The sequence below is a fragment of the Corvus kubaryi genome, unplaced genomic scaffold, assembly GCF_017639235.1.
Source record: "Corvus kubaryi isolate FWS band 111438036 unplaced genomic scaffold, C.kubaryi_AGA036_p1.0 split1-65, whole genome shotgun sequence".
Classification (NCBI taxonomy): Eukaryota; Metazoa; Chordata; class Aves; order Passeriformes; family Corvidae; genus Corvus; species Corvus kubaryi.
In genome coordinates, this window is record NW_024582080.1 from 2,441,162 (window position 1) to 2,469,034 (window position 27,873).

At 44.1% G+C, this 27,873-nt stretch overlaps 1 protein-coding gene across 3 annotated transcripts; it reads left to right on the plus strand.

The window, feature by feature from the left end:
- The first annotated feature begins 17 nt into the window (after positions 1 to 17).
- On the plus strand, positions 18 to 27,755 carry THSD1 (thrombospondin type 1 domain containing 1). 3 transcript variants are annotated; one of them, XM_042014231.1, is made up of 5 exons: positions 18 to 155; positions 6,307 to 6,445; positions 11,714 to 12,679; positions 20,536 to 20,694; positions 24,981 to 27,755. In XM_042014231.1, exons 2-5 carry the CDS (start codon positions 6,388 to 6,390, stop codon positions 26,354 to 26,356), a joined length of 2,559 nt encoding a protein of 852 aa, XP_041870165.1. In that variant the 5' UTR covers positions 18 to 155; positions 6,307 to 6,387; the 3' UTR covers positions 26,357 to 27,755. The 3 variants fall into 3 exon arrangements, with proteins under 3 accessions (XP_041870165.1, XP_041870166.1, XP_041870167.1); XM_042014232.1 differs by lacking the exon at positions 18 to 155 and adding an exon at positions 282 to 376; XM_042014233.1 differs by lacking the exon at positions 18 to 155 and adding an exon at positions 411 to 427.
- Positions 27,756 to 27,873: the final 118 nt, after the last annotated feature.

Below are 27,873 nucleotides of genomic sequence, written 5' to 3' on the forward strand. Positions count from 1 at the left end.
GACAGCCGCCCGCAGCCGCCATTTAACCCTCCTGCCGCCGCCGCCGCCGGGCAGTGAGCGCCCGCCCGCAGCCCCGGGCAGCGCCGGCGGCGTCTCCTCCACGGGAAGGACCGCTCTGTCCCCGACCCGCCGGCTGCTGCGCCCGCGGCGTGGAGGTGAGCGCGGGCCGGGCGGAGGGGGAGCCCAGCCCGGGGGTCCCGGGGCGCGGGCGGGTCGCTGGATGCCGAGGAGTGGGGCGGTGAGGAGCCCGGGCAGCCCCGGGCTCGGAGCCGGCCGGGTGGCGGCTGTCGGCGCGGAGCCGGCGGGCACGGGCGGGGAGAGCCGTCGGTCGGAGCGAGCGGTGCCGCGGGACCGCGCCGTGATCGCCGTGACGGAGGTGATTTGAAACACCCGTGTGACGGCAGGTCTCGGGTTTGCCCCTGCCCAGGTATTCCCTGTGGTCGCTTCTGCCTCGGAGACGGGGGCCGTCCCGCCCGGAGCGCCGGTGCTCCAGCGCTCCCGAAGTGTCGGGAGCATCGGCACGGGGAGCGACTGCCCGGGTTCGTCATCCGAGTCCGTGATAGCTAGGAATAATTTTAGTGGTTTTTTAGTATGTTTGGTGATTTCTACTTTATATCAGTCGCTGGACCAGACGAAACCGTGTGAGTACACGGCAAACCCAGGGTAAAGCGTAGGAGAAAGCCTCCCAATTCTCTTTTTAGTACTAATACTTCATGGTATTTCAGACCTGCTTCTCTAACAAACTTCTGATTGTATCAGCTGTGCCATATATGTTCTCCGTATTGTGATCTTCATTATAAACTCCACCAAAAGGGGAATTCCAGGAACAGTGGATAGCATATATATATTTTTTAAAAAAACTCTGAAGGGGGAAGGAAAGAATAGATGACTGCATTCCTTCCCTTATGCCATAAAGTCTCATCTAATGTATTTAATTCTTTGCATTCTTTATTTATTATTGCTCGAACACCTTCCCAAATCTCTCTATGCTTAATAAATTTATTTTCACTGTACGTTTTCCAAAGTAAATATCATCTGTATATTCAGTCTTCTGTAAGCCCTTTGGTTTCAAAGGACAGATGTTGCTGGCCAGCTTGCTCTTGAATTGCTATGTTAATATCAAAAGGAGCTGAGAAATCCCAGGATTTTTTGACATCTGACCCCAAATATTAATGAAAACAGGCTTTACCAGCTGATTATTGTTTTTTTCTTGCACACGGAGGATCTGGTGCTGTCAGTTTCAGCCTAGTGAATTTAGATGCATAGTTTTAATAAAGTCATTATCTGATAACAATGTAAAATTGTTGGATGTGTAAATAAGAATGAAATATGCCTTTGAGAATGTCAGCTCCAGCCCCCTGCTGTGGCAGACATCACACAGACACTTTCCTGGCTAAACTCAGTTATCTTCCAAGAAGTGACATATTTTTGGCCCTGACCACTCTGGCTGGTCAGCATTGATTAGATTTTGATAAAATGTGATGCATACCTGAGGTGTTCTCTCTTTAATGTCAAAGATTATATGGGAAGTTCTGAAATTCCCAGCAGGTGGTAACACTGCAATAGCTGCCTAATGTATGATGGTTGAAAATAATTAATCTCTTTTCCAACATACAGATAAAATACCTTAAATTTGAAGAAATGTTGCAGATACACATTTCTTTTTGCTGTTAGTGCTGCTTGTGAAATGTAGGGAGGATTTAGGGATTTTTCAGGCTTTTCTGTCTGTAGCCTATTTTGCCGTCAGCTTCTCACTCATAGCCAGAATTGTGCAGATTTTGGGTTGCAAATACAACTGGAAAATGTTTACTAGTGAACAGGTATAAGGGATTTTTTTCTCTCTCTCTGATTCTATCAGCATTTTGCTTTAAATTCCGATAAATATCCAGACCCTGGCTGGTTGCTGTGTCCATCAGAGTGCTTGGGGTAGGTGCTGCTGCCTGAGGCAGTGCTTGGGGCAGGGGCAGGTTGGTTCCAAGAGGATCACTCCTCAACCTGACACCATACCAGCCCCACACACACTTACTCCTTCCCCAAGCCCTTCTCTCTCACCTTGCTCTCACGTGTGCCCTAAGTCACGGGGGGTTCTGTGCCATGGCTGGGTCCACCTTCACCTGGAGCTGTGGGTTTGGGGGCATGAGGAGACAGGAGGGTTGTGCTCAGAGGAGAGATGGGCAAGAACAGGCCTGTTACTGAAGGAGGATGGAGCTAGGGCAGGGGAGGGCTCCGCTCTTGGTGGGGATTTGCGAAGAGGAGGACTGAGGGTACTTGTGGGTAGGCGAAATATAGGATCCCTCAGTGGCACTTCCCTTTGCGTGAATGAGGCTCCAGAGCACAGAGGTTTTGAGTGCTATGGGTTTGTGTTCTCATTAAACTCAGTGCTTGGTCATGGAGTGTCTGGTTAATTCCTGATGGCCCTTTCTTAACTACAAGGCTGATTTGCCTCTCATCCCCCTTATGAAGGGGGAGTAGGCACTGAATGCTGTGCTGTTGCAGTTGGTGAAGGTGGTAGCTGCTAAATCAGCAGGTGACAGCTCTCAGAAGAGGTGGCTGGTGTATGAAATGTCATGTCTGCACTGCAGCCTTGGATACTGCTGCAAAATGTACTAGGAGTTATAAATCCAGTTGGCTTGGAGGTTTTTGTTGGTTTAGTTATTTTGGTTTATTTTAGGGGTTTTTTTGTAAAACCAAAATGATCCCAATATACTTCATGGTTTTAATGATGTAGGGAAATAGGGACCTTTTTTGAATAGATTAATATATGTGATTCTCGTAGTATTATAGCCTATTCTGTTACTTATTTGCAAAAAATATTGTAAGTACAATTTCAGATTTCATGTTTGGCTCTTACGTGGTTCATGACACTGTGGTACCTGCAAACCTCACAGCTGGTGAGGATTTATTCTTGTAACCCCCATACCAGATAGTGAGGTACTATCTCCAGAGGAGAGCTATGCCACAGGAAAACTAAGAGATGTGACCAAGATTGCACAGGAAATCTGCTGCACAGCAGGGACTCGAAGTTTTCCTGTGTCATTTGCGTTGCACACAAGCTTCTTGGTCTTCACTTCCAAAGCCCTTTATGGCTTATGCTCTCCTCATTTGTCATTCCATCCCTTTGGAGAGGAAGTATTCCACTACCAATCAGCCCATTACACTGTCTCTTGGAAGAAGAAAGCATCTTTTTATGTTTCTGTGCTTCTGCTACATTTCACACAATAGAGCCTCAGTTCATGCTTGTCCACGAGAGCAATAAATTAAAAAAGCCAATTATTTGAAGTCTGATAGCCATCTCCGTTCCATCATTTTTCATCTCATTAAGTTAATGAACTTGAGGTAGAAGATCTGAATAGAATAGAAACCATTTAAATGTACTGTCTGCTTCAAAAAGCAAAATTTTATATGAGTGTGAAAAGTGGAAAAATAACTGAGCAAGGGGCAAATATATGGAGAGTTTGGAAGACGACCTAAAAGTGAGAAGAAATCTGGAAGGAAATTGGCTTAGAGAAGACAGAGAGAGTAGAGGGGAAAATTCTGAACTGAGCTTAGAGGACAGTGTAAGGCCTGTCCAAAACTGAGATGAGGCAAAAGGAAGGAAGAGTGAAGGAGGGGAGAGGAACAAACCTGTGCAGAAAAGGGGGGTATGGGGGCAATACTACACCAGAAATGGGCTGTCAATTCTTGCATTTAGAAGTGCTGTTGGAATTCAGCTAGCAAAGGTGCAAAAGCTCAGGGAGGCTTCATGGAGCGCTTTAATTGGGGCTTTGTTCAAAGGTAGGGCTGTACTGCAGCTGATAGCCTGAAGTAGCTGTATGTGTGTGAGATGGGAGGGCTCCTGCTGCAATCCAGTTGCTGCAGAGGCATGCAGAGGGTGAAGTAGCCCCGGGCTAGGCTTCCAGAGGTACCTGATCTTACTAACTGGAAGTTAGTTTTGGTACAGTTTCAAATACTCCAGTTCTAGCCTGGGTGTTACCCGCACTGCACGCCGGAATCTTTTCCCAAGCGAGCCAAGATAACACAGAAGGAAGGTGAGAGGGAAGGAGGTTTTGGTGTGATGAATGATTGGTGTTACCAAAACACCCAAGGGCTCTGGTGCTGGGCTCCATTCACGGGCTTGGTTAGAAAGAGTCTCTGTCCTGAAAAGTCTTTACTGTAAATACAGAGTGTGAAAGATGGGGTGGAAAGGAGGGGAGCAGATTAATGCTGCAGTTTGCTGACATTATGTCTGGCAGTGGCAGGAATAGGAACAGAAGTCAGGTCTGGTCCCTGTGCCTCCCGCTGGCGTCCTGTCTCTTAAACCATGCTGCTTTTTCCTCGGTTGGGCTGATGTGCAAATTAAGATGTAAGACAACTACCTCAGGAGTGCTCTCCTACACAGGCTTTTTTCTTTTTTCCTGAGGTTTATTCTCCCTTGTGTATCTTTATTTCCTCTCTGCAGTGTGTCGCTCATTAGACTGAGATTAGGATTATTTGAATTTCATCTATCAGTGTGTGACTTTCTGAAAGAAGTATTTGTAAAAGCCATTTGAAGAATCTGCAGCTAAGAAAGCTAGGAATGGAAAGAACCCATTAAAGTCATCCAGCCCAATCACGACAGTGGCCCACAAAGCAATTTTCCCCCACTTTATTTCAGGGCAGTTTACAGCAATGCCACGTTATCATCTGTTTTCTCTGACCAGTTAACGCTAGAGGCCAAGACATCTATCACAATTATTGTTCTTAAAACAAAACCTGCTTTTCCTCCTTTGGACTGCTTTGATTCTTTGTTTCGATTAACTGACTAGTGATCAATAACGATACAGGCAAGGAATGATGTTCCTGCTGTGATGCTGCGCTTGCTGCCGGCAGCCGGGGGAGTTAGGGAGCGGCTCTCTCTGGAGGCAGGCTGGCTCCCCACCGCCCTCCCTTTGCAGCCGCCCGTCTCCTGAGGCATTAGGTTTGTCTTCCTGTAATTTACAGCGTATCAAGTGAAATTGAGGGTGGTGGCGGTATCACTGTCCCTATCTAATGTTTTCTGGAGCCCTGTCAAGTTCCTGGGCCAGATGATGATTATTCCTTTCAGATATGTGCAGCTATTATTGTAATGGGCTTTTACTGAGCAAGGCTGTGCTGCTAGTCTTTTCTTAGAAATTATTCTCTCCAGCCACTTGGCACAGAGAGCAGTTCAAAAAGCTTTCAAGTAACAAGTCTGCTGCCTCTTACTTCAACAAGCTGAGCAGTGTAATTGTTGAAATACGTCCTTTGTGGTTCCTAAAGACATGCATGATCTTTGCCATACTTGGTTCCTATGTTTTACCATTATCCTCCACAGTTTTACTCGTTCCCAACGTCTGCCTGCTCCAGAGCCAGATTTCTGTCATAAAATTAGGTTGTAAACTTCAGGGATCAAGACCTTTCTTGCATGTTTGTGTGATGGTGAGCACAGTGACACTGACCTACAGGTGCTCCTGTGAAACATGGAAGAGCAATTCTTACACTTTGAAATGGCATCTGAGTAGAATTTCTCTTATTAGATTCCCTCCTACTTATGTTTCTGAAGGAAGCTCTTTGGCTTTGCTGCCATCATTGTGCTTCCAACCTATTTTATCTAATTGTTACGAGACTCATAAAGACTAGTTTAAACCGCATGGACATAAAACTGGGAAACTTGCCAAAAGAAGTCTGTTTCTATTGGCTTAGACAAGGCTGTAGTGAATGTAAACTTTAAAAATTATGGAGGAAAAAATGGAAGTTAGCACCTTCTCCATATGATCAGTCTGAATGACATAAAAGACAGTTATAGATCTTTTATAAATCTGATCAGATCACTTAAGTATATTACTAGACCTGAATAACAGAGGAGTTCAATGACTAAAAAAGTAATTTGCTACTGAGCTGCTTTCATACTTGAAAGAAGCTGACAAACTATATGAATTGTGTAGCAGCAATAAATCTCCAGTATCAGTATGTGCTGAGCTCAGAGTTATATTTTGTATGAAATGCTCATTATTTTGCTATTGTGAGCCTTGGTCATAATATAAGACACGCACAGCAGCAGTTCCTGCAGTGCAGAGATAAAATTGCTGTTACCTGTCTTTGTTATTCTGGCTCAGGAGTTGCATTTCAGGACAGAAAATTATTGTACAGTGAATTGCAGTTGTGCTTATCCAGATGCATTGATACAGTGTTAGTAATTGTTAAGTAAGTGGGAAAGAAATGTTACTTTTTAGTTGATTAATAATTTTTTTTTTAACTTATTAATGGGATGCCTTTCTTCTTGTATTTTATGAAGCAAAGTTGACACAGCTGTAATTTTTTAACTTTTAGGTGTTCTTGGAAAACGTGCTGGCACTTTGGAGCTGAAAAAGGACATGAGGAGTAAAAGGACCCAGGATCTCACTGGTCAGAATGAAACAGATGTTGAAAGATTTTTCAAATCTATTGTTAGTAGTGCTCTGTGACTACGGTGAGTATTAGAGCTGTCAAGGGAAAAGAGTGATGTGCATTCACAAGGTGCTTTTGGATGGTGATGTTTCCAGATGATCTGTGGAAATGAATGCTACAGAAGCTACCACTGATAGGCACAGAATTTAGTCTAGATCTTATGCAATAGTTAGGTGGAAAATGCAACTTGCATAAACTGCCCCTTTAGATCAGAGTGGCAGGACCCTTTCCTGCTGTAAATTTGCTCAGAGAAATAAACAAGATAAATGAACAAATGTCCATGGGCATCAAGGGACTGGCTGTGTAGTAGTAACTAGAACTCTGCTCTCCTGTAAGACTTATATTTAGTAATATTTAATGAACATCATGGAAGATGGGCCTATTGTAGGTATCCATAGCAGGATGGGTGGAACTATGCCACGAAACTACCTGTTTCTCTCCATTACTAGGAAAGGAACCTGGATGGTTGGCTGAGATGCAAGCATCTACAGCCGACCTCCTATGGCTGAGTGAGCCCCCATATGATGGATCTAAGCTGACACCTGGAAAACATTTGAGCACAACAGAAGTGTTCTTTCCTCTGACTGTTAGGCAGGTAGTCAGAGACAATCAGTCTTGTTTGAGTAGTCCATGCACAAATCACTACATATTGAAAGCAGCTCTTACCCATCTGCAACTGTGATATGTAGAATGAGAAAGCTCCTCCTTCTCACCATCAGCTGCCAAGGAGGGAAGTTAGACATCCTAACTTCAAGTCAGAAAACTGCAAGATATCTACAAGCTGAGGAGCATCATATGCATGGTGTCTTCTCCTTTCCAAGAATGTACCAAGTAGGAAGTAGATTTGCAAATTAATTTCTTACTGCAGAGTGAATTAGAAATTCTGAAGATGGGACTCTTAATTCCTAAACATAATACATATGTTTTAGAAAATTACATTCCTAGTTTAAAAGCAGGCCTTGTTCTGATGGCTGCAGTACGTTGTCAAACCATGCTGAAGGGTTAAGCTGTGCACTGCAGAAGTGAGTACAATGTGGAAAACGTGGGAAAAGGGGTGGTTAATCCCCACATATGGAATGGGCTGTAGAATGTAGTTCATGCACCAAGCAGCTGAAGATGTCATAGAAAAGAGAGAAATGGACAAAAATACATGCAGTTTGCTGTCCTTATATAAGTGAGAAAAATCTGATTATAAGTAATGACTGAATAGTAAGTATGCCACTCATTCCTCTGTGTGTGCTCCACAACAAGGGATCACTAAAAGACGTAGAGAGCCTAAAATTGCTGTCTTTTAGAGGAACTTGGTTCCAGTAGAAGTAAAGACTCTTGTCTGTGGCTTTTAGTGCCCTTTCTTCTTTTAATAAGACAGTTAATCAGCCCAGATAGAAACACTGCACTGAGTGGGTAATACAATGAAGGTAAGTATTAAATTCATGGGAACCAAGAAGTGAGATGAAGGATTGCAATATCCACTGGTTCTTGGTGAGCCAGTCCTGTAGACATTCACAGCTGTTTGACTCAGAGGTAAAAGCTATTATTCATGAACTTTATAGAGCGTGGTACAGCAAGTAATTACAAGGTGCAGTTAATGAGGTAAACCTCTGCTGCAAACTTTAGGTGCATCAACTTTTGCCTTATTTCCAGTTAAACGGCAGTCCATAATCGAGAAAATTGCTTCCAAACAGTTCTGCATATGCCATCTTTGAATATTACCATGTACGTAGATGTTCGATAACTATTTCACTCATATAGTTCTCTGTTTCAGGCCAAGACTATTTTTTAAGTGATCCAGTATGCTCTGGAAAATTACTGAAGTTCTAAAAAAAGCCCTAACGTCCAACTAAACAGTATTCTCATTTGTTATCAGTTTTACTGATGTTTTTGTTCTACTTAGCTCTGTGTTACCAATGGCTGACAAGCCAACAGCGCAACCCCAATTGGCTTAAAAACACTTAAAAATAAATAACCATCTGAATATCACCCTCAAGTAATTCTTGCTCTTCAGTGAAAACAAGGACTTTTCTTTTGATCTTTTTAAGTGGGGATTCTTACAAAGACTCCTCTGGCAGGTTGTTGGTACCACAGCCAGACTTCTTTCAATGGGAGGCCATTGTAATGACAATGAAAATAGTACAGATGCATTGAAAGATGCCCCCTGACTGGCTGTCCAAACAATTGGGACCACGTTTTGGCACGTGGCAGAGTCATGGGCATGTAGTAGGCTGGAGGGCAGCTGAAGGAGCTTGCAGTGGAAGCTGGCTCCTTCTGACTGGTGTCTTTCAGGGCATTGTGAAAAACTGCTATGTGGGGTGTTCAAAAGTGCAAAGTTCTTATTTACCAAACTGGGGGAAAGGATGCTGTGAACTGGGGTGCACTAGCCAGAGCTGTGCAGTGCTGTAACAGCATCCTCCAGTAATGCTCACTTTCCTCACTTCCTAAGTGATCTGCACTTAGGGTTGATGGAAACTACACAGCAGTCCCCTGCCTTCTCTCCTGTCCTTCCTCCCACATACAGAGTGGTGTTACTCCTTGTCTCAGCCATTCCAAATAAAAAACAGTGCAAGAGGATCAAGACAGTAGTGAAAGAGAGTACAGACAATAAAGCAGTAGGTACAAACATAAATGCTTTTCATTACTATCGCTTGAATGTTTTTGTTGCAAGTTTAAACCTTAAAATTGAAATTTTTCATGCTGGGTTTTTGCCCTGGTCTGATTTCCTTTTCCTTTAATGTTTCAGCTATGTTGAATCTAGCCAATTCCCATGTAGAGAAAGGCATCGTTTTGCCCACTATCAAAGAAACAAAACCCCGGCAACTCACAACCATTTCACTGGGGAACTCTTAACACAGCTGTGGTAACTTCATCTTTGTTAGAGTGCTCACAGTGGCCTGTGACATGCTTTCTGCTGTCCTTATAAAGAGTTGCCTAGGTCTGGTCCAGATCTAAATCCTTGCAGATGAATTAGTGATGAGATTCTCTGAAGGGTCAAGTGTGCCCCAACTCCCGCTGGCCTCTCTTGCCAGCCCCATACAACACTGTGCATGCTCCAGCCCAGGGCAAGAATTCCCCCACATTATTGGACAGAAGAGTTGATTGTCCTGTGCTCCCTGATGTCATGCTAGCACTGAGCAAGGAAGGTGGGAGAATGCTGGACTTAATTGCAGGCCCAAGGAACAGCAGAAGATAAAAGAGCTATAAGGTAAAGAGATGGGGGCAGGAGTTTGTGGTAATAGTAATGGAGTTAGGCTAGTACCCAAGAGATACTGAAAGTAGATGGTGGTAGAAATGGGGCTGTAAAATATGGGCAGGAACACGTGACAGAACCAAAACATGAAGAGCAAGGAGAATGTGTTGATGGGCAGTTCAGAGACATATCTTTCACAGGTGTTTAAGGTCTGTTTCTTACTCTCTGGGTGTCCAAGTTGAGATCAGGTTTGCTGCAGTTACGTGTGCTCACCACAGCTGCAATGACCAGGATCCTGCTTTGGATGTCTGAAGGACCATTGTATTTAAAATCCAGTCCTGGCTTTCACAGGGCGCCACAATTAGTTGATACTTGACAGTTTTTACCTTCACACCTGCACCTTGGTTCCTAACACACTAAACAAGAATAGTAACATCCTCTCATTTTTCAGGGATTTTAGAAGGATAAACTCATTAATATTTCTAATGCACTAATACACTACAATAAGAGCACAATAGAAGAGTCCATGGGGGAAATGAATAATTCTGTGTTATCTGGACAGGTTTTGGATGGTGTGCAGTCAATAATACATAGGACCACCCATAGAAGAATGAGAACAAAAGAACCCTCTGGTAATGAGCACCGTCCATCTGCCAAATGCAGCAGCGCCTTGTGGAAATGCAAATGAAAGGCTTGAGTTATAGTACATACATGTAGAGTATATGCATGATTTATGTGTGTAAGGCTGTGCATGCCACCTTTATTCAGACTTCACGTATGTGGTTGGAGCTGGTTATTTTAAGGACATGTTATAGCTGGTGGCAAGTAATAGGCTCTTTTTTTTCTAGTGCACACTGCACCCCACCCAGATGTAAATGTCTATAGCCAGTCAGATTAATTTCTTCCTGAAAATTTTCCCTGCTGAGAGGAAAGTGAATCCAAGGTGACTAAGCTTCAATTTGAGTTAGAGTAGTAGGCGTCTAATACTATGTGAGATGAGTCCTGCTACTCCTGACTGCTGAGTGCTTGCTTTGGCAGTTGCAGTGTTTTTCCAGCAAAGCTTTCTTTGAGGTAATCTTAAGACATGTGTAACAGATTTAACAAGTCAAAGTATTGTTAGTTGATACTACTTATGAAAGGATTGCTTTAACTGAAGTTTTACACTTCCATGGCACCTTCCATCCAAGATTCAGAAGACTTTCCCCAGACAATTAAATAAAGATGTCTCACAGCACATTCTGTACCTGGAATAGATGTATGTAGTTCCCGTTTTTCAGATAACCTTCCTGTGTCTGAAATCCTTAAGGTTCAAGCAACACAGAGAAGGTAGCTGAGCTAAGAATGAAAATGTGATTTTCCCAATTTATTGCTTTAGATATCATCACTAGTTATAGCATGTCTCAGGATAATTTGGCAACTTGCACAAACATGGTCATGCAAGAAGTGAATTTGAAAAGACTGCGCCATTTATAATGAAATGATGTCACTTAGACATGTTGCACCACATCTGAGACAAGAAAAGTGCTGCAGTCACCATCACTGTTATTTTCAGCTCTTTCACTCAAGTGTCTGTGATGCAAATGAGCAAAATGAAAGATTCATAAGACAGAGCAAGAGAAGAGGCTTCAAAAAGCATCATGCAGACTTCCTGTTCTGTTTAACTTGGGGGACATTTTTCATCTGTCTGTGTAAGAAACCACTGTCCTTTTTTTGCTAAATTACAGCTGAAGCTGAAAAACAGCTGGCCTCTGTGGAGTTTAAAAATCTGTAAGTGAAAGAAGTTGAAAAGTTTGAGAATCTATTCTGATAAATTAAGTTTTCTGTTAATCTTTTGGGTGGTTTGTGATTTGCTTTAAAATTCTGGTTTTTACCTTCCTGAACATGTTACTGTGGCAGATTTTGAGCTGCTCCATATCACATCCCTGCACAGAACAGAGCTGTTGAGCTCTAACTGCTATTGCTAGGACCCGTTCTTTTTTTGTGAACTGATTCACTTGAAAAAGATTGAGAACCACTTCTAATATCCAGTTTTAAAATATTTGTTTTCTTCCATAGGAACAATCACTTGTCTGTTCCTTAATACTGTTGTGAAACTTTTCCTTTCAGTTCTTGGCGAAGTGGAGTATCTCCTGTTGGAGCACCCAGATCATGTAGCCTTCAGCAATGACACAGTGTCTGTGGAATATCAGTACTACAGTGGTGGTAATGTGACAACAGAGCATGTGTCCATCCTTTTACTGGATGCCAGCACCAGTGAGATAATTGCAAGAAAACAGCTTCCAGCAAATCAGTCCCACGGGACGGTGGTGTTTGAGTGTTTCCATTTCAGGAGTGCTGGTGACTTCTTGTTCAGAATGGTCTCTCCCAGTGACAACAGCAGTGCTGCCCAGTGGAGCAGAAGGAGCGTGTCCACCCTCCGTGTGGAATGGCCTGTATTTCACATTGATTTGAACAGGAGTTCAGAGGTGCTTGGGAGCTCCCTTCAGGTTGGACTTTTTACAAATGGGCAGTTGTGTGCCATGAACAAGACTGTGATTTCACTGGATGTGATATTCACCAGCGCCCTTTATGAATTCAGAAGAATAAGCTCTGATGAGACTATGGGCATTAGAACTAGCAAAGGAATCCCCCTGTCTAGGTCCCAGTGGGTAGAGTTTGATTGCCCACCTGTTGGTCAAGAAGTATACATCACTGTGTTACTGAAATCGTTAGAAACACATTCCATCATTGCCTCCATAGGACCTGTAGATCTCCTCCACAAATTTGGATACAGACTGGTTGTGGCAGCAGAAGCCACATGCAAAACTTTGGTTCAGGTCTTCGTAATCTCTCCACCGTGCACTTCTATCAGTGGAAAAATTGTTGTTTATAAAGAGCCTCTCAAGCATTCGAGTCAAAGAACAACTTGGCTGTATGAAAACACCCTTCACCCAGGAGACAACAGGACAGAATTTAACTGCACTTTGTTTGATGTGGGGAAGAACAAATACTGCTTTGACCTCCTCAGTTTCTCAAACCGAAGCTATTTTCCAGCAAGAGTTAAGGAGTGTATGATGATCCAAAGGAATATGGGTTTGTACTGATGTTTCTCCTCTTTTAGCCAAAATCAGCACCCTTCCCAGCCAACATGGTCTGCTGCACCAGACAGAATAGTTGTAATGTCAAATGCAGGTAGGAACAAGATAGACTGTTTGTAGAGGAATACCACAAGGACATTTGTTAATAAGTGCCACTGTGGTAGCTTAAGGCTGCACTAAGTTAACACTAGGTACCAACCAAAACCACTTTGGGCATTCTGAATGATGTATCTGTCTAGTCTGGCTGAAAATGGAACTTCTCCCTCTCAGTGAGGTAAGAAGCCACTGCAGTAGATCTGGCCCCCTGGAAACTCTAAAGGTAGCATTAGTCATACCTACATCTAAATGTCTAAAAGCCGGGGGCCCAACATTAAGTAGTTGTCTACCTTTTTAGTCGAGAGGCATCTTGGAAGGGTGGTTCATGTGTGTTGAACATACAGGGGCTGAATCCTTACCCAGGTGTCTTTTTCTCTACCCATTTGCAGTAGAAGTTTAGAGCCCTACCTGTTAGATGCACAAACTTTGGTGAGATGAGTCAGGATTTGGCTACAGTGAAAGGCACAGCTGTGTCACTTGGACAGGTGGCGGTTTTTTTAAGCAGCCTTTCAAGACTTGTTTTGGCTGCTTAGAACAGACCAGGGTGCATTTTCTGACCCATGAGGCCATCTGGCAGATCATGGTTCACATTCATATAGCCAAACCTTTCTTACAGGAAAGATTAGAATCATACAAACTGGCAACTGGGGACAGTCTGTGGTCCATATAATCCTTTGGACCATGAGCTGGCAGAAGCCAAAACCATGTATATATTATGCAGCTGTAGCGTTAGAAATGGCAGTCCGTGCTTTGACAGTCTACAAATCTCTGTTGCATGGCAGAGGAAGCAGGTGAGCCAAATATCCTTCTCATCACTCATTTGTGGAAGGCAGCCACAGAGAGGAATGGGCCGTATGTGCACGAGGGAATTGGGACTGTGTTGGGTTAGGTTGCATTGCCTACACCCTGAAATGTTCTCATTTGGAGAAGGCTTGTGTCTGTAGGTAATGAACTAGTCTTTTCTAACTGCACACTTCAAAGAGTTTGGATTGAAAGGTTTAAGATATGCATCATTTTCCTCACCTCCACACCTTGGTTCCCTTGAAAAGAAAGTGCAGGCAGTCTAGCCAAAAAATGGTCATTGTGCTTCATGAGCAGGTATCTGAGAGGGATCATGAGGAGACCAGGAGTGTAGGACATGCTCCAGAGCACACAGTCCCAGATACAGCCTACCTTAATGAGGTTCCTAGCATCATGTGGTCTTACTTTGCGCTATTTCACAAATTCTAAAACTTTTAGCTATTTAATTAACTCTCTGTACTAAAAATGACCTCTATTTTCAACACATGCCAAACCCAGTGCATAGTTCTCTTCATCTTAACTTCCCATCTGCATTCTCTGTTGGCACTCCCTCTCTTCCTTTGGGATAAGAAAGTCAATCTAAAAATGAAGGCATATTATTTTCTTAATGGAGATAATTCTCAAGGAAAAAGGAAGAGAGAATTCTAGTTTGTCATCTATACCTGGGTGGTATGTTACACTGATATGATCTAGATAATTACCCTGACAGATAAATACTACCATAAGATGATTCTGTGCCCAATATTTAACTCTTTTAATTGATGAGATCTATGTTAAGCAGTGGTTCCCTGAAATCTGCTCTGTTTCCCTGGGTTCTTCAGGAGAACCATCCTTACAACTGCATTCGAAAGAATCAGGCTATGCCTTTTGAAGAGCAGAGTTAAGTCAATAGCTGCCAAGTTGAGAGTATCATATCTACAAAGCTGATGAAAGCAAAACCACACCATATAGCCGTAAATAAAATGTCAACCTGAAATTAATTAGACTGCAGCACATCTGACTTTGTGCCTGCATCTGTGAGACTTCAAAGCCTGCAGGCAGCATTTGAAAGGAGCAGGGTGTTCTGGGAGGGGCACATCAGCCTGAAGCCACGACAGACAGAGCAAACCTGCACTGCCTGTGATGGCCTTCAGCCTTCTGGCTCTTTCAGAAGATGCTCCTCTGAGCCTCCTCACCCTGCTGCAGGGCACTGTGAGGTGCCCTGCTTACGTCCAGACCCCGATAGCTGTTTGTGTAAAACATGCAAGTGCTGCACAACAGGCGCCTCTCCTCAAGTCTTCTAATTTCTGCTTTGGACTTCCTGAAGTTTAAGGCAAGGAGAGGTGATAAATCCTCTGGTCTGGGCTCCTGTGCAGCATGGGCTATCATTTTTCATTCAGTTACCCTGGTGTTGAGCCCCACAGCTAGACTTTGCATCTGACTGCCACTTACCCTCCACAAAGTTATCCAGTCTTCTGCTGAAGGCACCACAAAACAGACTTTTCTGGTAGTTTCTCTCAGTACTATGCTCTGATTCATTTATTCTTTTGAAAAGGGAAACTTTGTGTTTCATAACTAAAGCTAATCTAGCTTCATCCTCTGGTGACTGGATTTTACTCTGCTGCTCTCTGATAGCTGTTTCCTATCCACTGTCTTTGCCTCACGAAGACATTTGCACATCCAGGTCATCTCACCTCTACCAGATTTTCTCTCTGTTCTTTTAAATAAACTGAAGAGATTTGAGTCCTTAATTGGAAGGTATTTTCTTCAGGATTTGATTAATTTACTGATTCTGTTTGGCTCCCTTTCTGTTATTTTAAACACTAATTTTTATTTGACAGCCAGGGTAGCAGCTTTGTGTGCTGTGTTCAGACAGATGTCTCACTGATGCTGCTTGAGCAGTAGCATTCTCCTTACCCCTACCTCTGCTTTCATTCCACTGATTGTATTATGCAGTTTTCTATAACTTTTGCCCTGTAAACTCCTCTTGAGCTGTTTCAGTACATAGTCTACCATCCTGCAGGTGCAATTTACATTCCTTCTTCCTATATTTTTTACTTTGCAGATTTAGGATCTATTTTGCTTGAATTATCCTAACTTAGCAAGTACCCTATGTTGCTCCATATAACTGCGCTATCTACTTATGTCATTACAGGGTGACATATTTTCTCAGTAATGGTTTTATATTTATTTTTATGTCAGCTAGGGAAGCACTGGGCTTTACACTAATCCCTTTGGAATCTCTTCAAATGCATTCTCACTCAGTGATGGTTTTCTGTTGACAGTTGCATATCCAATCTGTCACTCAGCCAGTTCTTACTTCATTTAGCATATGCTCTATTGTTATGAAGCAGAGATATTGTTTTGTAAAAGATCAGAGTTCCTAAATCATTAAAATGATCTTCATCCAAACCACAGACGGTGAGATAAAAGATGATTTTGCCACATCTATTTTCCATATATTAGACGTGAGTTATATTCCATGATGCTTTGTCAGTCCTGCTCTTTATTCCTCATCCTGGCCAAGTATAGTACAGCCTTTGGAACAGGAATCTGACTTTTGCATGGAGTAGGAAGGAGGAAGCTCCCGGTGGCCCTGAGTGGGCTAAGGCAGCAGCTCTTCCAGCCCAGGCCATCAGCTTCAGAGTAAGTGTCGCAAGAAACTTGTGCTATCCGAGACTGTGAATGTATCTATGAAAGGTGGGGAATACATCCATTAATTGTGAGACAGCACTTATGCAGCTTTCTGTGGACCCTAACTGGAGAACCCATGAAAAAAATTAACAGTGAGATGTGAGTCACTTCATTCATCTTGGTGGGTTCTTCACTGTTTCACACAGGAACATGCAGCTCATTTTTTTCCCCAGTGTTTGACTGGATTACTGGGATGCTTGAGGCAGGAAACTCTGTTAGATCATCTTACCGAGCAACAGATGCATCAAAGGCTCATTCTTTTCCATGCTTTATCCTGTGCTTTGCTCATCTGGGATTTAAGTGTCCCCAGCAGTGAGACTTCTGCACTCCTTAGAAGGATGTCCCATGTCCTAGCCTGTATCCCACTTGAAACATTCAGGACAAGACTGATAATATTAATCAGTATTGCTAAACCATAGAAAAAGGCATATTTTTTTCATATTTCTGGTGTTAATTAACTTTCTTTTCCAGTTCTTAGTTACACGCTGGAGACCAATTTCAACTTTGGTGTGATTTACAGTGAAGTCTCTTGCACTTGCCTACAGCACAAATGAATTTTGTTCATCTGACTTTTGCTAGCTGTGAAAAAAAGCTATTGGGTTGTTGGCAGGGCATAAGAAATGCAGGTGTTGCCTGAAAAGGGAAAGAGGAAGGTATGGGAAGACCTTCTGAAGAGAAAAGTGGTCAGTAAGGGAGGAGAGGAGTAAATAGAGCATCTAGAGGTCAGGCAGGGGTGTACAATTTCTGTCAAATTTTTGCTTCCTGACTAAGACTGTGTGAATCAGATCTGCTTGTTGGTAGGAAAATCTGAGAACCAATTAGCTCTGTTGCCTGAATTTGTATCTGGGTTGTTTGTTTAGAAACAGGCATATGCAGGGGATCTGGGTATGCCAGGGCTGGTTTGTACCCCATCCACTTCTCCTGTGTCAGTAAATGCTTCATCTGCACACATTAGGAATAAATCAGATTTTACAGACTCACTTACAGACTCTTAGCTTCTGGAAAAAATTCTTTTTCGGCTGTGCCTCCCCATTTCTTAACAATGCCTGTTTGTGGGGAAAAGATTAATTTTCCCAGGCAGAGTCTAGGATTTCTTTCTTTAAAGGGTTCCTTGTCCTTTCATTGTCCAAATTAGTAAGTGCACCCAGGCTTCATTTCCACGGAAGGGTGAGAGGTTGTTTTCCAAGGTCTTGTCTAAACACCAATATGATGTGTGTAAATGCATTCTCAGGACCTAAAAACTGATCTCAGCTTCCAAAAATATCCTGCAATCCCCTAGGCTAGCATAGATAGTTGCACGAACCTGTTAGTAATTAGTGATTTTGTCCCATACCACTGGCCTGATTGAAGTGCTCAGGACTATCACATGTGTCAGGCTGGAAGGACTGTTCTGAGTGTCCCTTGCTGACTGTGCTGATGGACAGCACTACATGCACAAAATCTTGTGAACGGAGAAATCTGAGGGGAGAAATTTATGCAGAGTAATAATTAACACAGTTAATTGCATTTATCTTTCATGTTGGCAGATCTGCCAACTGTCAGCTATTTCAAACTAACTTATCAGTTAGATGTCTTCACGTTGATAATTGATTCCTCAATTGTATGTGAAAAAACCTCACGCTTATTAAAGCTAGTTTGCAGTGCATACCTTCTGGTTTTTCCCCTGGCACTTTCAATCTGTTTGTCTTAAATGGAGGTTAATAATTTTGTTTCCTTGGGGGAGAATAAATTGTGCTTCATTTTCTTTTATATTCTGGTAATTGCAGGGGATTGCAGAGCAAGGAGCAGGAGTTTAAATTTCCCATCTTTCATGGGAGCTGGAGCATTTCTTGCTCTCCTGCTGCTTAAGGCACATTTCTTAGCCCCAAAGCTATGGATGCCAAGTGTTTTTGCTAAGGAACTCCATGCCTTTAGCCAAAGTCCAAGTCAGTGAAAAGTGTCCTGGAGCAATGGGCACATCTTAGGTTTGACGTCAGTGTTAGAAAATTACTCATCCTAAATGTTCTTGTATGTTGAAACCCACAGGCATCAATGTGGAGACTGTTGAGCACCCTCCACTCTCACCAGTGTTAGCACTGGAGGCAACCAGAACCTTTCTGAATCTGGCTCTGCATCTGACTCTAATTAACAGAAGTTTAAACGAGCAGGAAATGTGAAGAGAGGAAAACAAGTTAGCTCACACACTGGAAATTATGACAGGAACTCACCAAGCTGCTCACACAAAGTAGTCTACAAGGAGGTAGGTCCTCAACTAACCCCTCTACCAGCGGTGAGGGACACTGCTGGAGTCCTTCATGATAGTGATAAGAAGAAAAGTGTTGTGAGATCCCAAATACTATGATACCGTGAAGTTTGTTTGAGGAGGCGTAGATGAGCCCTTGACTGACTATTGATCATGAACATTTTTTCCTCCTGCCCTCAGTAACAGCTTTGCTTGCTAGCTGATGTGATTTTGCAAACTGTCCATGGTCTGTACCTTTGTGGGACTCCTTATCCCAATAAACTTCCTCAGTTACCTGCTTCTTGGCATCCTCCTCTGATTCTCTTTTGCCCTGACACCATACACTTGCTCCATTTTGAACTTCACTGGGAACAGAGAAAACTGAAGGAGGAGTGTGAAAGCTCAGCCTGCCTTTGGGCTCAGCTCCGGAGACAGAGGGGTGAAAGCAGAGAGGTGAAAGAAGAGCACAAAGTGAAATACAGCTTGGGATCTTGGATGTTGCAGTGTTGTGGTGGAGTCAGTGACAAACAGCTGGGGAGGTCACTTGGTGTTGTGTGGGCTTAGAACCGCAGCAGCACCAGGGTGTCTTGCCATGCCCATCTCTCCTCTGCGTTAGGCCAGGCAGATGTCCTGGGACATGCAGGCACACAAATGTGTGTGAGAGTGTGCCCACACACTCTCTGCAGCTATGGCTGACAGCACAAGTGTAAGCTCAAACTCTGAGGTGTCATCCTGCAGTGCAGGTGAGGACCTGCACTGGGAGGGCAGCCCCACTGGTCCTCTTAAGCTGCTCACATTAATGCTGACATGCTCAAAAAATTTGTAGGACAAGGCCCAAAGCAGTTACAATTTCATGTTTATTGAAACACAGCTGTATTTATTCTTGTTAGAGACATTTAAAAATAATAACACACTAGGAATAATACAGCAACCAATAAAACATGAAATCATAAAACCATTTTCAGTCATGCAACACTGTGTAGTCCTTTGACATCATAACTTGGTTAAGGGCTCGGGCCATGCTAGCAGCAGTAGTAAAATTAAAAATCATGGCTTGTGTTTGCACTAGCAACACCGTAAATTATTTTAAAGAGCAATGTTTAACAAACCTGATATACTTAAAAAAAAAAATATTTAGCTGTTGTTGTTCTTTATCTGTGAGCAGTGAAATGGAGTTAAGTAGTCTATTGTTCTTCTTTCTGTCAAAGTCAACTGACCCATAGGAGTGTCTCCAGGGGTTTTATCCTTTAAGATTGCACCTGAACTCATGCATTAGTTTGGAATTTAAAGTTGTGTCACTGCTTCAGTGTCACAGCGGTCAGATGTGGGCAGAAATGGTCCCGTCTTTCTGTCTCTGGGTTCTCACTGCTGTAAAGCTTGAATGTGGAGATCACTGGATGAGGATGTTGTCTAAGAAAAAGAGGGATTTTATTACACGTTAAAAAATTATAATGTAGTGTTAGAACCTGAGTCTGCCTCCACTTTAAATAAATAAATGAACGTGCAAAATTTCATCTCGAGTTAATTGCCTAACCATAAGCAATAAAACAATAGAGACCTGTAAGCTGTCAAATGAATGACTGAATAACATGCTTGTGTGCTGAGAAGAAAATAAAGAGTAAATCAATGTTGCCATTTCATTAGGCCTTGTAGGCTTAACATCCTGTCACAGTCATATAAATCAGCAGTAACTGTACTTAAGTCAGTCAAGTTATCCTGCCATAAATGCCCTGTTTGTCAGGCAGGAATTGGATTAATATATAAATTACCAGCTCACTTCAAAGATCTGTGGATTCATTTCCTTTTGCTGTTGTTCCAGGCAGAACTTGCCTGCCAGTTGACTGACCACTGTGTTGCAGGCTGACACTAGGGTGAAAAAAGGAAAACAACAAATGGAAGCTTTGGCTCCTCCCTGGACGCTGCTTGCACTTTTGGTCTTGCCGTTTGCATTGTTTGGTTATTTATTGCTGTTTTTCTTAATAAGGAGAAGACAAATGGCTGTGTCTTTAAAGGTAAGGAGGCAGACACGTTCCTCATTGCTGTGGGTTGTGTGTTTGTAGAAACGTGGAGCTGGTGGCAGCCCTGGAGCCCGTGCAGTGTCACCTGTGGGGACGGCATTCGGGAGCGCTTCCGAGAGTGCCTCACCGCCTCGCCAGCAAAACCAGGCTGCGCTGGATCGCCCAAGGAGACTTCCCTGTGCTCGCTGGAGGAGTGTGTGTGTATGTAGCTCTGCTGTCCTCTTCCTCTGGTCGTGTGACTGCCCTGGCAAAAGCAAAGTGTAAAGTGCAAACATCCCATCTCTCTTTCAGTCATATTGATCTGGTTGATGGATTAGGGCAGAACCCGCTGTGCATTTGATTTGTGGGACACTGGAGAGAGGGCTCCAGGGCATACATAATATTTCTGAATGCCATGCGTGCAATGGAAGCTGTTTAAAATCTTCAGCATGGCCAGGGAATGGAGAAGTCCTGAAGAGAGATCTTGGGGCTAGCAGAACAGGTTCAGTAGTGAAAGCCAAATACTCCAGTGGAAACCTATTAAAAAGTTAAAATCTGTTAAGAAAGAGTGCTGGTTCCAGCTGGGACATGCGGTGTGAGGTTCCCATTTTGTGAGGTTTTTGAGTGGGCAGGTCTCCCCCTGCTCCAGCTTGCTGCTGCTGCTGGCTCGTGACAGGGCAGGCTGGCCACTGCTTGCAGGTGGCAAGTGAATGCAGATACAAGAGACCTGAGCCTTCTGTAAGATGATAGATAGGTTGTAGCAGCCACATGGCCCCCAGTGAGACTGGATGAAGCTGTGCCAGCATCATAGTTGGGTGCTGACAGCCATCACTGAGGGGCATGAGAAGTGCCCTGTTTAGTGGAGTGCTGGTGCTCAGTCTGTGCATAACTTTTGCTTCTTGCAAACTCCCTGCTGAAAAGAAGTGTGCTGATGCCAAGGGACCACAGAGACCAGAAAGCTGATCTACAAGCTCCAGTGCCTTTGTGTCCCACAGGCACCACAGGGGGCAGGATGGGGAAGGAAAGATGCCCAGGAACTGTGCAGGCTCCTAGGATCTCAGACTATAGTATAACCATATTATATGCTAACCATATTTTAAGCTGTTACAAAGTGAACAAAGCTGTGTTCCTTGCTTTGGCTGCTTGCAGGCACTTCTTTCTGCTTGCAGAAGTGCAGTGTGGAGAACTGGAATGAAGGCAGCTAAAAAATGGACATTTGGGGATGTGGGGAGTTGTTTAGCACATGGCTACTGCAGTGCTTGTGCCACTGAAAAGGAAAGGACAGCAGGGGTAGAGAATGTACAGCTCGAGCAAGAAAAGGGGAGGACTACGTTTTTAATGGAAATGTTGACTTGAACCAGCTTCAAGGTGTCTGAGGATGAAGGACTGAAGTGTGTTGTGGAACACTGCAGGAAATGGGTTGCATTTAACAAAAGTTTGGGTAAAGGGAAAATACTGACAATTATATTCCATCAAGCCAGGTATTGCATGTTGTCAGTGCTCATGAAACACTGGGAATGTCATAACAAGTCTAATGTTTTTAATGACTTGAAAATGCTGGCCATGTGGGTTTGCTTATTTTGTAAAGCTGTGAGTGAAAGCAGAGAGGAACAACTCCTATGCTTTGGCCCCCAGCTTAAACCAGCCCTGCTCTAGTTGTCTTCTCTGTGCCAGACTCTCTGAGGCTGCTGTGGGCAGTAATGCCACCACCAAAACGCAGTGGGGTTGTTAGTGTTTTCCCAAAGCCACTGTTGAGCTGTGCTATCCCGTGCCTCCTGTTTGTCTACTGGAGAGGTTTGTCTGTATCATTTGGTTTGTCTCCCTGACAGCCAGTTCCACTCCCCACCTCTGGAGCTCAGAGCAGTCCTGGTGCAGAGAGCTCCCTGGAGGGGGGTCCCTTCGTGCAGAACACGTGCTGGACACATGATTTTTGTGTGCACCTTGCTGTACATGCATGGAGGTGACAGGCCTCTGGTGCTTCTTGGAGGGGTCACTCTTCCCGTGCAGGTGTGCAGCTGTAAAAGGTGTATGATGGTTTCCAACCATCCTGTGCATACACTGTGCACACACCTGTGGCAGCCTGGTTGGACTCAGCAGGTCTGGACAATCCCCAGATTCCAGTGAGACCTCTGGGTTAATAAGGAAGGTTAATACATAGAGAGCACAGATGCATAGGAAGCCTGCATCTGCACCCATTGCTGTGGGATCATCTGGAGGAAATACCTCATTTCTGTTTTGCACATGGCTTCTAATCCTCCTGCTCCCACATGGGGCAGCTTCCTTTACAGAATCACCTACGTGATTTCATTCCACTGAATCTCAGCTTGCTCGAGAAGTGATTTGACACTGTGACTTTACGGTGTTCGTTCACTGGCTGATCTCAAGCTGGGAATGTCGCCCTCACCCTTCCCACCCCGGCTGTCTGCAGCTTTCAGAAGCAGACAGGTTTTGTTTCCAGCATAACTCTGCAGTCATTAGTCCAGCAGATGGAGCAAATGGCTGAATGAGCAAGGCCGGCACGCAGTGCAGGAGCCAGTGAGGTGCAGGGAGAAGCAAACCATAGGGACTCAGTCCTGTTTGGAAGCTCGCAGTTCCTTGCTGTTAGCTGTGTACCCCAAACAATGCAGCACAGTGTGCATTAAAAATAGAGAATGGAGAATTTGGAAAATATCCATAAGCGAACACGGCTGAGAGAAAGATGAGAAATGAATGAATTGCTTTGCTGCAGTGGTGCTGAACAGAGCAAATGCTGGTCCTGCCTTCTCCCTTGAGGTCAGCTTGTTCACGCCCTGCACAGGTGTCCAGAACAGTGTTCCAGGTTCTGGCACAGGGGCGTTGGACTGAATGCAAGTTTTAGAGAACCTCCTATAAGATTCACCAGGCAGTGATCTTGTTCTTTAAGCTGGTTTCAAGCTCTCAGAGTGACACAAAGACCAAAGTTAATCCACTAGCAGGATTTTTTAGAGAACTTGGGGTTGTTAGGTAGCCCTGAATCAGGGAAGTGGATCTCCTGCCCAACCCAGCACGCTGCACGTCTGTTTTGTAGCAGCCTGAGACCTTCTGGCCTGTGTTCATCAGTGGATTTGTACATCCTGCCCACCTAACAACTGCACTACCAGCTTGCTGTTGAGTGTGTGTTCTTCTGAATTATGGGAAGTATGTGGTGTCCAGTTCTTGTTACTCTGTAGTCACATTTCCTATTCCTGGACACTCACTGTGGTGCAGGCAGGAGCACCTGCCAAGTCTTACAGCTGTCTGTCTGTCACTCTGATGGAAGGCTTTGGGTTCTGGATAAAACTAGAGACTAGGGCAGGGTTGTTTCGTGGTTTCGTCTGAGCTCACAACTTCATGGCCAGCTCTTGTCAACTGCAACTAACCAGCCTTGTCCTCCAAGAACATTTTCATGGCCTTATGGAGCTGATGTCTGATCAAAAGATGTTGGGCAGTGCTAACAGATACTAAAATTAGCTATGGGACCAATTAGTCCACTTTCAACCATACTGTATTCTGCTCAAGATTGCCCCTGAAATGCTTGAGACCTCATTCAAAAAAAGAATTACCAATCTGTCATTAGTTCAGCCATCTGTAATGTGGTGGAATGGGCAAGCGAGAGGTTCAGTAGGACAGCTCTGAGATGTTCACATTAAAGATTAGAATCATAGAATATCTCAAATTGGAAGTGGCCCATAAGGATCATGAGTCCAACTCCCTGCTCCCCCAGGACTGCTAAAGCTAAACTCTATGACTGAGAGCATCTCCCAGACAGTCCATGAATTCTGGCCATCATGATTTCCCTGTGGCGCATGTCCCAGTGGCTAGTTATCCTCTGAGTGAAGAAGGGTTTGCAGAGTATTCTTCCCTGTTTGAAGTCCCATCTCCAGTCTACAACAGAAGGGTGTCAGTAGTAGAATGCTAGGGACATCAGAGCAGTGGCACTTTCAGTTGAAAGCTTGTTGTGGCATGGGAAGGTTTTGTCCTCTGGGGCTGTGGCACCAGACAGTGGTAGAAGCATCCTCAGAGGACTGCTTAGAAAAGTTACGTTGCCTCTCCTGGTACTGCCTCTGTCTTCCAACTCATTTCAATTCTCACACCCACTTAAGCTCTCCTAAAAATAATTTTAAAGTGATACCTGAAGTACTAGCCTGGGTTGAATTATTTTTACCCCCTTTATGTCACTTTTCACCAGGGAATCTGAATTTACTTCATGAAGAAGAGCAAATAGAGCTCCCCCATTTTACAGGTACTTCGGAATACCTTATGGAAATCTCAGAGCGAGAAAAAATAATGATTACATTAAAAAGGTCTGTGGGAGCCTTGATTTAAAGTAAGTAGATGTTTGTGCCAGTTTGAAGTCATCAAGTAGTAAGTCATCTCCAAAATTTTAATGGCAGACAACTTCCTGTACTTTGTTGATGGCTTATTTTCCTTTGTAGTAAAGTACCCGTCCTCACATACCAAAAAGGTGCTGCTGGTGCAACTCTGACAGATGTGTGTGCTCTTTCTTACAGCTATCCAGCCTCCCACCCCACCTTCTGTCCAGCCAGGAGAGGACCAGAAAGCAAATAATATAGTTACCATCACAGGTATCTCCCTATGCTTGTTCATCATTTTTGCCACTGTTCTCATCACCCTCTGGAGGAAGCTCTGCAGAGCTCAGAAATGCAGCAGCGCTGTCCGACGAAACTCCGTCCATTCCCCTGGCTTCCGGAAAAACTCTGATGAGGAGAACATTTGCCAAGGCAACAAGCAACGGGAGAGCTTTGCTGAAGGAGGGGATGCCCCTGTTAACATCCCCCTAACCTACAGGCGAAGCCTCCAATTTGCCCAAGAAGATGATGCCTCTGGAAGTGAAAACTTTCAGCCAAGTGCCCAAAAAATAATCCCTCCAATTTTCAGCTACCGCCTGGCACAGCAACAGCTGAAAGAGATGAAGAAGAAAGGCCTGACAGAGACCACTAAGGTGTACCATGTCTCTCAGAATCCCCTCACGGACACGGTTCTTGGTGCCACCACGATGCTTCCCCTGAGTGGGGAAAACCAAGAGGAGGGAGCAGCAAACAAATTTCGAATCAAATCTCCATTTCTGGACCAGCCAGCCAGTCAGCCTAAGTTCCTGGGGGAAGGCTCTCACCCTAGGTTGGATTTTCCATTCTCTCAGGCCAATCCTGCAATGAGCCCTACCCAAACCTTGGTAAGAAGAGGTCATTTTAAGCACCAGGATAACAGAGTGGACTTGCCTGAGAGGGGCTGTCACAGAAACTCGCAGTTCAGAAGAACAGCCAGTTTCCATGAAACTAAAAAGGCCAGGCCTTTCAGAGAGAGAAGCATGTCCACTTTCACACCCCGACAGACTCCTCTCTACAACTCCAGGACCAGGACGTGGGACCAGGGTTTGGAGGACAGGACACGGCCAAAATCAAGAAACACTAATCCAGCTTGTGAAAAGCTGGATCAGCCCCACGGCACTGTGCTGGGGTGTGAACCACAGAGCCATGGCACAAAGCCCCACCACAGGGCAGGTCCCCCGGTGAGGAAGCTGGACCTGATCACTGACCGCCAGCCTGCCGGTCAGGAGAAGGCAGCTGAGAAGCCTGAGCCCAGCCGAAGTAAGAGGGGCCCTTCGCCTAACCCCAAAGGCGTGTGGCGGAAAGAAACAGGCCCAAATGGCAAAAATAATTCCCAGAGAGGCCCAAGTGTAAGCCCTGCCCAGTACCGAAGGGACAAGTGCCAGAGCTTCCCCTTGGACCCCGAGTTTGCCTTTTATGACAATTCTACTTTTGGTTTAACGGAGGCAGAGCAGCAGATGATCGACCTCCCTGGGTATTTTGGCTCAAATGAAGAAGATGAAACAAGTACTCTGAGCATTGAGAAGCTGGTGATCTGAGTGAGTCATTGCAGCCCTGCAGGAGTGGCATGCGTGGGAGAGGATTTGCAGGATCGGTTGGCTTCTGGAAGAAAGAGCAGGAATCACGTTACCTCTACACACAGCAGGAGGGAATAATGCCCCAGGTCTGGCTTGTGGGAACATATTCCTTTCTAATTACTGAAAAGTGCTTTCATATAATTATTTTTTGTGTCTGTGTGTACAAGGTGCACAAAGTACCCTGGGAAAGCACGTGTTATTTAAGGTGTGGCACAGGAATAGCCAGTAGATTTTATTGTGTAAAACAGTCATGTTTTGTGCATCATACATGATGAGCGCCACTGACATTTCCTACCTTGTGGACTTTGTACTGGTAGACAGTGAGATACTGAAGTATCCACTGTCCAGCACCCTCAGCCATCTGCCCTGATTAGTGAATCATTTCCCATCTAGAAAGCACAAAGCTCAAGCTGTGGGCAGTTTTCATCATTTTTCTGATAGTCATCACTGAACAGCGTTGATTTGTCATTGTTGCTAGAATAACGCATATGGTGAGGGTTTTTTAGCTGGTTGCATGAAAGTGCAAACAATTGATGCTGAATACTTGAGTGAATTTAAAATTGAGGAGGCATTTTCATCATTCAAGACTTTGATATTTTCTTACTGTCAATATTTATACCAAAAAAACAACGTACAAATATTTGCAGGAAATTAGTACAAAAGGCATGCTACAGGGAGGGCAAAGAAAACAGATGATCAGATTTTAGTCCTCCCAGAAATATTACCACAGCATGTTACCTGTAAAAAGCAGTTTGAGAACTGTTGAATTATGCATCCTTTCCATAGTCATCCTTTCCTTTATTAAAATTTTTAGATGTAAATATATTGACAATAATACTACTACAGCGCGCTCAAAATAAATTATGAACAAAACCAGCAAACAGCAAGATTATTTGATTAATACCTGTTCTGGGAACAAAAATTAAAATGACTTGACAACATCTGGTGATTCACAGAGAATCTTATGGAATCATTTACATTGGGAAAGACCTCTAAATTCATTAAGCCATTCATGTAACACCACTGTTTTCACCACTAAACCATATCGCTTAACTGCCACATGCACACACCTTTTGAACATTTCCAGGGACAGTGATTCCACCACTTCCCTGGGATGCCTGTTCCAATGCCTGACCGCTCTTTCAGTGAAGAAAATTTCCCTTGTATCCAATCTAAATCTCCCCTGGCACAACTTGAGGCCATTTCCTCTGGTCCTATCACTTGTTACCTGGGAGAAGGGTATAGGTCTCTCTCAGACTGGGAAAGGCTGGGTTTAGCTTGCCTATGTTCCGTCTTAGTTTCTCCCTCAGCAGAAAAAAGAGAAAAAACCCAAAATTACTTTTAAGTTGCGCGCAAGAAAGAGGAGGAGAGCCCCATATTTAAACTTACAAATCCCGTTTTCTGATGAGGCTGGCTCCTAGAATGGTCTGCTGGGGGGATGGTCTGGCAGTTTGATCCTCAGGGACTTCAGTCCTGGG